This window comes from Otolemur garnettii, unplaced genomic scaffold, assembly GCF_000181295.1.
Source record: "Otolemur garnettii isolate 467f Iridium unplaced genomic scaffold, OtoGar3 scaffold00104, whole genome shotgun sequence".
Lineage (NCBI taxonomy): Eukaryota > Metazoa > Chordata > Mammalia > Primates > Galagidae > Otolemur > Otolemur garnettii.
Genome location: NW_003852499.1, coordinates 1,655,339 through 1,666,234, shown reverse-complemented (window position 1 = coordinate 1,666,234; position 10,896 = coordinate 1,655,339). Strand labels below are relative to the sequence as shown.

The 10,896-nt window shown below is 51.2% G+C and overlaps 2 protein-coding genes and 1 long non-coding RNA gene across 3 annotated transcripts in view; all 3 read right to left on the bottom strand.

The window, feature by feature from the left end:
- Positions 1–4,486, bottom strand: part of C1R (complement C1r) — a 12,666-nt gene extending 8,180 nt beyond the window's left edge. Inside the window, exons 1-7 of the mRNA XM_003796376.3 lie at positions 4,262–4,486; positions 3,341–3,569; positions 1,643–1,835; positions 1,202–1,348; positions 928–1,124; positions 525–672; positions 300–421 (exon numbers count right to left, since the gene is read on the bottom strand). Of these exons, the coding sequence (XP_003796424.1) occupies positions 300–421; positions 525–672; positions 928–1,124; positions 1,202–1,348; positions 1,643–1,835; positions 3,341–3,569; positions 4,262–4,263 (1,038 nt within the window). The 5' untranslated portion in view covers positions 4,264–4,486. The remainder of the gene's footprint in view (positions 1–299; positions 422–524; positions 673–927; positions 1,125–1,201; positions 1,349–1,642; positions 1,836–3,340; positions 3,570–4,261) is intronic.
- Positions 4,487–8,500: 4,014 nt separating this feature from the next.
- LOC111727394 overlaps positions 8,501–10,896 on the bottom strand; it is a 19,820-nt gene continuing 17,424 nt past the window's right edge. The window contains exon 3 of the long non-coding RNA XR_002774955.1: positions 8,501–9,120. This is a non-coding gene — a long non-coding RNA (uncharacterized LOC111727394). The remainder of the gene's footprint in view (positions 9,121–10,896) is intronic.
- C1RL (complement C1r subcomponent like) overlaps positions 9,117–10,896 on the bottom strand; it is a 15,416-nt gene continuing 13,636 nt past the window's right edge. The window contains 1 exon segment of the mRNA XM_023517055.1: positions 9,117–10,257. Coding sequence (XP_023372823.1) covers positions 9,479–10,257 — 779 coding nt within the window. The 3' untranslated portion in view covers positions 9,117–9,478.

Here is a 10,896-nt window from a genome sequence, read left to right as displayed (position 1 = left end):
TTTTTTGGCCGAGGCCAGGTTTGAACCTGCCACCTCCAATATATGGGGCCGGCGCCCTACTCCTTGAGCCACAGGCACCGCCCCCTATTGTATGTTTTTTAAAACAGCATTTTAGTTTAGTAGCTTTTGTGAGACTGAGGATAGATGGTGCGCTTAGGATGAGACCACCAATGTGCATAAGAAAGCCCTGGAGCAGGGCTGACGGAAGCTGGGGGTGAGATTACATCCACTGGGGACCTACCTATCTGAATTCCTCCTGGACAGCTGGACCACTCTCTCCCTCAGCCCTGGGCTCTTACCTCCACGAGCTGGTAACCTTGCTTGCAGGTGACAATGAAGTAGTCACGAAATTGGTACTGAGGCTGTAGGTCCTGGATGATGGTGAACTCATCTAGGGTCTTGGGCTGGGGGCACTTGATGACTGTTGGGGAGACCAGAGGGCTGTTTGTTTCAGAGCCACTTGCCCTTCCTTCTCCCTACCTCCTACTTGCCGGTCAGGGAGGGACCCCCCCAGGCAGCCTTACTGTCAGTGGTGTAGTGCAGCTTCCAGCCCCGGCTGTCCCCTGACTCATCTGTGAAGAACAGTAGATCTACAGCATTGCTGCTGGTGTCAAGGTCGGGGGGCCTTTGCTTCCCACAGAACTCGCCAATGTTCTTCCCGTTGGCATAGATCTAGTGGGGGAGGGAGGAGGTTTGTCTTTCAGCTTGGACATTTATATGAGGAGCCAACTGATATCAGCCTGGTGGCCAGGGTGGTAATGGGGGTGGAATCCTGCCTCGGTGTACATTGCCATATGAAGGTGAAAAGGGATCCCCCCCAGGCCCCAAATCCGGTTGTGTGGGAACTTGCCCAGCCTAGATTGTCAGAGAGGAGCCAAGAAGGGATGGGAAGGAGAGGGAGGGCCAGCAGGGGAAGGACAGCTGTACCTGGAGCTGGTCATAGGGGCAGCGCACTTGCTGGTGGTCATCAATCTCGAAAGGCTCTAGGAACTTGAGGTGGAGGGTGAGGCCCCTCTCCACGCGGATGCTGTAGTTGCAGCGCAGGTCCGGCGGGTAGGGGTTGGGGTGCTCCAGGCTGGAGATGTAGCCCGATGGCTCTGTGTACAGCTCGCTGCTGCACTCGGCTGACAGCAGAGAGGCAGGGGGTCATGGGGGTGTTTTGGCTGCATCCTTCCCTCCCTCCCATACTGCTCTGGCTCACCCAGGCAGGAATGCCTGTCCTTCTGAAGCTCATAGCCTGGACGACAGGAACAGAAGTAGCCACCAACGTAGTTGTGACACAGGTGCTGGCACTGGGGCTGGGGGTCTTCCTCAGCCAAGTTGTGCTGGGAAGCACATTCATCAAGGTCTGGGAGGGATTCAAGGAGGAGGGTTAAACTACTAGGAGACAGCTGTAGGGGCTTTGGTCTCAGTGAGGGCACTTGCCAGAGGCCTAGAGACAAAGGTGGCTCCAGCAACCTGGACTCTGAGTCCTCTCTAGTGCTCTCTGGGAACTGCCCAATGGGGACAGAAGCCAGGTCTGTGGACCCCTTATGGAAAAGCTCACCTGAGGGGAGGGGACAAGGAAAGCCAGGCTTTTGGCTTCTTTGGATTCAAGATTCCTCTTTTCCAGCCCCCATTCAACATGGTGGAGGCCACTCACCCACAGCCTGATAGTAGGCCTGAAAGCCCTTGTAGAACATGATGGTCCCATTCTCCTCATTGGAGAAGTCCGTGTGGAAGGTGAGCAGCATCTTGTTCCCTTGGGACAGAAATTCCTTCTTTCCTGGGGGGTTGCCCAGTGGAGATCCTGGCTGCCCACAGAACCTCCCCAGGTTTTTCTTATCAGCAGAGATCTGGTGGAGGGACAGGGACAGGGACAGGGACAGGAAGAAACCCTGTTAGGGAGTTGTGTGCACGTGGCAGCGGTGGCTGTCCTCCTTCCCAGAGGGCATCAGGCCCCACCATGAGTCTGCCTGCTGCAGTGTCCTCCATGGTACTCTCACCTGTCACCCATGTCACCATGCACTCACTCTTTGCACGCTCTCCTGTGTCTGGTACCCCTTAGATCTTTCCTCACCCCACCACTGGAATACTGGCCATCTCCATTCAGCCTTCATCAACCTTGCCTTCCTAGCACCTGCACTGCTTTGCGTGCTTGCTTGCTTGCTTTCTCCTCCTCCTCTTCTTCTTCTTTGTCTTCTTTTCTTCTTCTTCCCCTTCCCCTTCTTTTTGTTGAGACAGGGGTTTAGTCTGTTGCCTGGGTTACAGTGCAGTAGTGCAACCATAATTCACTGCAACCTTGAAATCCTGGACTCAAGTGATCCTCTATCCTCCTGCCTTACCCTTCTCAGTAGCTAGGACTACAGATACATGCCGCCATGTATGTTTTTTTTTTTTTTTTATTATTTTTTGCAGAGATGGAGTCTTGCTATAATTGCTCAGGCTGATCTTAAACTCCTGGGCCAAGTGATCCTACTGCCTTGGGCTCCTGAAGTGCTAGAATTTACAGGTATGAGTCACTACACCTGGGCTGTTTCTGTTTTCTTATCCTACCTCACCTAATTCCAGCCATTCACACCCAGCCTTGAGCCCGGATATGCTCAGCTGAGCATGAGCCCTGGGGCTGGCCTTAGCATTGTCAGTTACCACAGAGCTTTCCTTACCTCTCTCCTCACAGATGTCTCAAACCTGCAAAAGCATAAGAATCCCTCCCTCTATTTTCCACTCTCCCTGCCACTAAATGTCCTTCCTGCAGCACTACGGACTTGCCCAATCTTCTGGGCTAGGAAGATGTGCCCCTTTTACAGTCTTTCATAACCTACGGTTGGGGGGGTGTCTCCCAGGAATGATAGTTATTGGACATTCATAAGCTCTGCTTGAATCTTGAAGTTCATCTTTATTGGGTATAGGAAGTTGGGACCAGATCAGGAAGGTACCCTTTGTTGTCACAGAGGTGAAGGGACTGAGCCCACCGTCCTGCCAGAGCACACTTTTCTCTTCCTCATGTTCCTGCGTTCCTGTTGAAGCCAGCAGCATGGTGATATTCTCCATGGAAATGGGGAGAATGAGGCACAGTGGTTTCCCAAAGACTCCCAGTTAGTCAGCAGATGGGAAGATTTTTCTGACTCCCGTAAACATGACTCTCCTAAGAGTGGGATGTGTCTCTACTTCCTCTCTGTTTCTCCCCTCAGTGCTCCCTGAGGGCCACTAAGCCAGTGGACACCCCTTCCCCAGGGCATCACCTGACTGCCAGAGCTCCAGCTGGTCATTAGCTCTTATAGGGCAGTGTCCAGGGCTTGAAATGTTGCACTAAGAGCCCTGCTTTTCCTCCCCCCTGCCCACCCAGCCTGTCCCCTACCTTGACATAGTCATAGAAACAGCCTTCGGAAGGCTCCAGGTCAAAGTGCCAGAAGAAGAGCTTCACCCTGTATCCTGTGGGGACTGTAATCACAGTGGTTGTCTCGAAGTTGCTGGGGTATGGCTTGGGGAATAGAGGGGAAGTCACCTCTCCAAAGAGCTTCTGAGGGATGGGGTTGGAGCTCCCCACCCTGCAGAACAGGGTGGGCACCAGGAGGTACAAGAGCCACCTGTCAAAGCAAAAGAGGGTATCTGTGGTGCTAAAGGGTATCTGTGTGCTGTCTGTGCAATGTCTGGGGTGGGGGATGGGATGGTCATACAGCTGTCCATTCTCTTTGCTGACCATTCTGGATCTCACAGAGATGTTGTCAGTGGGGGCAGGGAGTGGGGAGGCCAACCTCAGCCACTGCTGGATCCGATGTCCTTTTCCTGGGCAGTGCGCAGTCCAGAGGTCACCACACTGCCATCACAGTTCCTCCCCAGGCCTCCTTGTCTGCCCAGCTCCCTCCCTCCCAATCCTCCAGGAAGAGGATTGGCTTGGGACCACTTAATTGAAGGTGAGTGTTTCCAGTCATGGCTTTCAGAAAGGACTCCCAAACATACAGCAAAGGTCTCTGGGAGTGACTATCCATGGAGTGTGAGACACACTCGTGGAGAGTCCTCTCCCCTCACTACTCCCTGCTGTGAGTGCAGAAGTAAAGAGAACTTGGCGTTAGCTCCTAAGTCAGGTCTCCTCTGGACCTCAGGAGCAGGGATGGGGTCTGTGTTGTATGTACCCATGCTCCTACACAATGGGATAGACGGGTATGTGGGCAGGAGAAGCCTGTTCCCACCTCCCAGGATAATCCTGGATGGCTTCCTGTGCCCAGGCTTTTCTCCCTGGCTTCCCCCTCTCTCCCTGGTACCCATCAGCTTTACTCACATTTCTCAAGGCCCCTTTTCGGATTCTGGGTTCTCCTGACAGCGTCTCTTTGTGCACTGTGCGTGGAGGGAGCAGGAGGGCATGTGGAGGAGGAGGGACGGGGAGGGAATGCTGTAGAGGTGGGGGGGGTGCATTCCCGGAGGAATGTTGTAGGGAACAAACTATTTGCATAAACAAAAAAATCTGAGTTTCCACTTTAATTTAGTTTTGGTTTTGAAATCCCTGTTGGTGGTGCCACCTGCTGGTCCACATGAGAAGGGCTAAGGAAGGAAGGCGGGGGCAGTCTGAAGTTTTAGGGTCCGGAGAGCCTTGGGTTGAGAGCCTTGGGTTGCGAGGCCCAGGCTCCTCAGTCTCTAAATCTGGTCAGAATTCTCTTTTCCTTCAGAGTTTTTATTGGGGCTGCTGCTGTATTTACAAGGTTCCTACCCAAAAGGCAATGGGGAATCACAGGTTGCAGGCCTCTTTGCTGGGCCTCTCTTTTCTGACTCTCCTTTCCCATTGACCCCGTTCTTCTTGTGGAACCTCCAGAGTGTTTTTTTTTTTGAGACAGAGTCTCACTTTGTCGCCCTTGGTAGAGTGCTGTGGCATCACAGCTCACAGCAATCTTCAGCTCTTGGGCTTAGGTAATTCTCTTGCCTCAGCCTCCTAAGTAGCTGGAACTATAGGTGCCTGCCACAACGCTGGGCTATTTTTTGTTGTTGTTTGGCTGGGGCCAAGTTTGAACCCACCACCCAGCTCCCTACTCACTGAGCCACAGGCGCTGCCCAGGAACCTCCAGGGTTTTAATGCCCTGGATGAAGCGACAAGGAACAGCAGAGGAAAGGTAGGCAGGTGGGAGTAGACAGAGGAGAATGGAGTTTGGGTGAGGTGGGGCCCTGGCCTGTCTCACTCCTGAATGATAATTGCTACATCAGGGTGACCCTGAAGCAGCTCTAGGCTTTGAGACCCTCCCTCCCTACCTCGATGAACCCAGGCCTGCCAATGAACCTGACTCTTAGAGAGGCCAGGGCAGCTGAGCAGGGGTGGAACATTCTATTTTCCTCAGCATCTGGACAATCTGTGCCTCAGCATTAGTGGGCACAGCTGTGGCTGCACAGCAAAAGGAAGCTGGGCTCCTGGGTGGGGAGGGGCTCCTATCTCTCCTGTCTGTAGCGCCATAGTGTCCTGCTTTAAAATTCCACTCTTTGAGAAGCCTTCCTTCATCAACCCTCATGGCTCCAAACACCTGTTGGCACTTTACCCTCCAATGGCTCTGGTTGTAGAGCGGGCCTCTGTGCTCTTGTGCCTGTGTAGACTGCCTTACTCATTTCCCTTACTAGATTCATCCCTCCATCTCTCCACCCACCATTCATCCATATATGGATACATTTTTAATGTGCAGAGTGCTTTCCCAGGCAATAGAGTGCAAGGACTCACAAAGATGGAGCAGTTCCTCATTAGGCAGTGACCAAGTCATCAATGAATGTGGTTAGAGAGCAGCCACACAGAAGATGCAAGACTGACCCAGGTTGCAGGGGAGTCCAACCTGTGGCCCGAATGTTGCATGATTATTTGAGGACTTATCTGTGGTGCCAGTTGTTTTGAAAAGTATGCCTGGACCTTTCCTTTTGCTCATCAGCTTTCATTTGTGTATTTTTATTTTTATTTTATTAATTAATTATTAGTTTTTTTGTAGAGACAGAGTCTCACTTTGTCACCCTTGGTAGAGTGCCGTGGCGTCACACAGCTTACAGCAACCTCCAACTCCTGGGCTTAAGTGATTCTCTTGCCTCAGCCTCCCAAGTAGGTGGGACTACAGGCGCCCACCACAACGCCTGGCTATTTTTTGGTTGCACTTCGGCCAGGGCCAGGTTTGAACCCACCACCCATGGTATATGGGGCCAGCACCCTGCTCACTGAGCCACAGGCGCCATCCCTATTTTTATTTTTTGTTTCACTCTACCAAGTTTCACTATGTCTCCCTTGGTAGAGTGCTGTAGTGTCATAGCTCACTGCAATCTCATACTCTTGGGCTTAAAGGCAATTCTCTTGCCTCAGCCTCCCAAGTAGCTGGGACTACAGGTACCCGCCACAAAGCCTGCTGGCCTGGGCCGGGTTCAAACCCACCAGCCTCAGTGTATGTGGCTGGCACCCTACCCATTGAGCTACAGGCACCGCCCTTTATTTTTTTATTTTTATTTTTTTTGAGACAGAGCCTCAAGCTGTCCCCCTGGGTAGAGTGCCGTGGCATTACAGCTCACAGCAACCTCCAACTCCTGGGCTCAAGCGAGTCTCCTGCCTCCGCCTCCCAAGTAGCTGGGACCACAGGCGCCCGCCACAACGCCCGGCTATTTTTTGGTTGCAGCCGTCATTGTTGTTTGGTGGGTCCGGGCTGGGGATTCAAACCCGCCACCTTAGGTGTACGTGGCTGGCCCCTTAGCCGGTTGAGCTATAGGCGCCGAGCCTATTTTTATTTTTTGAGGCAGAATCTCACTTTGTCACCCCTGGTAGAGTGCTGTGGCATCATAGCTCACAGCAACCTCAAACTCTTAGACTCAAGCAATTCTCTTGCCTCAGCCTCCTGAGTTGCTGGGACTACAGTCACCCACCACAACACCTGGCTATTTTCAGAGACAGGGTCTTGCTCTTACTCAGGCTAGTCTTGAACTGGTGAACTCAGGCCATCTGCCCACCTCAGCCTCCCAGAGTGCTGGGATTACAGGCATGAGCCAGTGTTTTTGTATTTAATATGTGGCCCAAGACGACTCTTATTCTGACAGTGTGCAGCAGAAAGAGAAAAAAAGGTTGGATACCCCTGGTAGTGTTTCTCCTGCAGGCTCATGTGTTGGAGCTGGAGAATGAATCTGATAGCAGGGTGGGTCCTTGAGTTGATTGTGACCTGATCCATGGCCTCATTAGGTCAGGAAAGACAAAGGATAGGGGAGAAGGAAAATCACCAGATCAGAGGATGAGAAAGAAGGGGAATCTCATCTAGCAAATTGCATATTAGTATCCCAACAGCACTGTGTATGTGTGTGTACACACAAGCGCATGTTGCATATTCATGATGGGGGCAGAAGGAACAGGTAAGGAGGAAGTGGTCTAGAAGGTGCCAGTAAGTCTTAGCTGAAGCTCTGCCCTCTGTCCCAGGGATTCTGAGTTCTGTCCTGGAATCACACACCGTGACTGGAAAGTGGCCAACCTGGACCTCATTACCCCAGTCCCAGCTCTGTTCTACTCTGTCCACCCATTCAAAATGACTTTTACTCACACATTCTTGTTGTATCCTTGACTTGTACAAAAATTAGAAAGAAGAAACAGCCCTATGAGGATTGCTCCTGCATTTTTCTTAAAACTGGTATTGAAGACATGGTCTGTTATCCCTCTTAGGATCTGATTCAGGGGAAACAAGTTTCTCTTTTATAGTAAGTAATGGTAGGTTTTCTCTATGGATAAATCTGTTTCTCATCATGAACAAGAGAAATACATATATTGGTATAGCTATATCAATTTTTGCCTTGGCAAGGAAAAATTAAAATCATTTTTTCAAAAATAAGAATATAGCTGGGCACCTGTAGCTCAGTGGTTACAGTGCTGGCCACATACACCAGGGCTGGTGGGTTTGAACTTGGCCTGGGCCTGCTAAATGAAAATAAGAAAATAAAGTAAATTAAAATGACACATGCTCGTTTAAATAACATTTAGCCAATTGACAATAGAGGGAAACCAAACAGCCACAATCACACACTGAGTACAACCACGTCTGTTAAGTATTTTGAGAATATTTTTAATAATTTTTTGGTACTGTATAGAGGTTTAAAAAACAGAAGTGACCACATGTGTGTACAACTTTGAATACTGCTATCTCTCAAGGAGAAATTTAATCTCTGGCTACACAGCAACTTGACTCTCAATGCTAACAAATTTGCCCTCCTCTCTGTTTTATGGTATTCATTTTGTTTTCATTGAACAGGTGTCTTTTCTTTTTTTTTTGAGACAGAGCCTCAAGCTGTCCCCCTGGGTAGAGTGCCGTGGCATTACAGCTCACAGCAACCTCCACTCACTGCAATCTCATACTCTTGGGCTTAAAGGCAATTCTCTTGCCTCCGCCTCCCAAGTAGCTGGGACCACAGGCGCCCGCCACAACGCCCAGCTATTTTTTGGTTGCAGCCGTCATTGTTGTTTGGCGGGTCCGGGCTGGGGATTCGAACCCGCCACCTTAGGTGTACGTGGCTGGCGCCTTAGCCGGTTGAGCTATAGGCGCCGAGCCACAGGTGTCTTTTCTTTGTATCTTTCGCTGTAAATCATCTCAAATCTTTACTAAAAATTAAAGAGCTTGGTCTTCTTAGGTGAAGCAGAGCCCTCAATAGTGGGGGGACAGGCTGGGGTGTCTGCAGGAACTTTAGTCCTGGGGTAGGCTCACCTTGGTGTCTACAGAAGATGGGGCCAGCAGGAAAGTGCGAGCCAGATGATGCCATTGTCACAGAAGCAAGGATTCTGAATTGTAAGGATGTAGGGACTGGGACAGGGCAGTGGGTGATGCAGCAGGTATTGAGGACAGCTGAGAGGTACAGCATCCTGGGAAGAGCATGGCCTTCACAGTCCCACAGTTGGACACATCACTTTATCTCCCCAAGCTTCAGTTTCCTCATTTGTAATACGTAGATAGTGACACATCTTTTGCAAATACGGTGTGAGGATGAAGCGAAATAACCTGTGGAGCACCTGGCATGTAGAAGACGTAAAGCAAAAAGGGAGCTATTATTCTAATTGCATCCAGGGGTTGTTGGTAGGTGGTGAAGCCAGTAGCTTGACTATTTGAAGGTCAACTAAAGAGTCTTTGGAATGTTTCAGAAATGAAATGCAATTAAGACTCCTCTCTCCAGGGGAGAAGGGACTCCTCTCTCCAGGGGGTAAGAAAGTGACTCTTCCACACCTGAGTATGGAAGATGCTGTGCTAAGAAATAACGTCAGGGAGGGGAATTTGAAGGATTTTCATGGTGAAAGTTGCCTAGGCATAGGATAAATGTGCAGGGAGGTAGAGAGGGGAGAAGGGGCTATGGGACTCTGCTTTCTCTCTGGGCTGGTGTAGGCTTGAGGGAGGAGGACTTTTCTCGCACAGTGGCTTGCTGACTTCAGTAGGGGTCCCCTGATCTCCAGCCCCCAGGGGTTAGTCCTGACTCTGAACCCTCTCTTGACCGGGGTCTCCACAGTGCTGACTGGTCACCGCTCAGTGTCCTAGGGTTGGTCCTTGCTGTCCATCACTCCCTTGATCCAGTCCACATAGTTGAGCACTTTGGTGTAGAAACCATACCCTGTGCCACACCCAATGCCCCAGGACACGATGCCTGTGGCCACCCAGTGATGGGCATGATCGTCCCATACCACATAGACACTACCACTGTCCCCCTGGCAGGCATTGTGTTTCTGTGTCTTATCCCCAACACAGAACATGTTATCAGAAAACACCTCAGGCCTCTGCCTCTCTCGGAGCCAGGCCTCACAGGCCTCCCTCGGAGCTATGGGCTGCCTTGAGTACTTCAGCTCAGTAGTTAACCAGCCCATCTCTACACCAAACCCACTGACATAGCCCAGCAAGCCGCTGCGGTAGAAGGTCTCGTTGTCGGGCAGACAGACGGGAAGGATGCTTGGGCCCAGGGGCACACTGTGCTGGAGCTCCAGGAGGGCAATGTCCCCATTGAAATTGTGGGACTCATTCTGACGGTAGTCTGGGTGCATGACAACACGGCGGACAGGGTAGTTTCCCAGTTTCAGCATCTCGTCTATGTCTGTGTGGCCCAGGAACACGTCCACACTCAGGTTCCTCCTGAGAGAGACACTGTCCTTGGGATAGATCGTGTGGGCAGCGGTTAGGATCCATCTATCCCCCAGCAGGGCCCCACCCCCGCGGCCGTAGATGCTGGTAAAGGCTTGCCAGGGGAAGTTTCCCAACTTAGCTTTGGAAGAACCAAGGGTCGTCTGATTCTGGGCAATGGGGATGACTGGCCGTCCACAGACTGGGAGAGAGGAGAGGCAGGGTGAGCAGTTAGCAGCAGCCTCAGAGCACATTGATTAGAGACCTGTTTTTGTGAAGAAGGCCCTGGTCTGGCTCTGCATGAGGTCAGGACTCTCATTGCTGGTGTAGACCCACAAGTGCAGACCACGTGGGCAGACAGGAGCAGGAAATCAATCATAGTACTAGTGGGCACACATCCTGCACAGGGCTTGGGACAGTGGAGTGGGGAGCAGAGCGCACAGAGAAACCCATGTTTGGGGCTGGTTCTGCTGGGCTCTCTCTCTTTCCTCCGCAGCCACCTATAAGTCATTAATTTTTTTTTTTTTTGAGACAGAGTATGACTTTGTCACACTTGTTAGAGTGCCATCTGTCACAGTTGGTAGAGTGCCGTAGTGTCACAGCTCACAGCAACCTCAAAATCTTGGACTTAAGCAATTCTCTTGCCTCAGCCTCCTGAGTAGCTGGGACTACAGGTGCCCACCACAATGCCTGCCTATTTTTTTGAGACATTGAGACGGGGTCTCGCTTTTGCTTAGGCTAGTCTGATCTTGAACCTGTGAGCTCAGGCAATCCACCCATCTCAGCCTCCCAAGTGCTGGGATTATAGGTGTGAGCCTCTGTGCCCCGCCTTTTTTTTTTT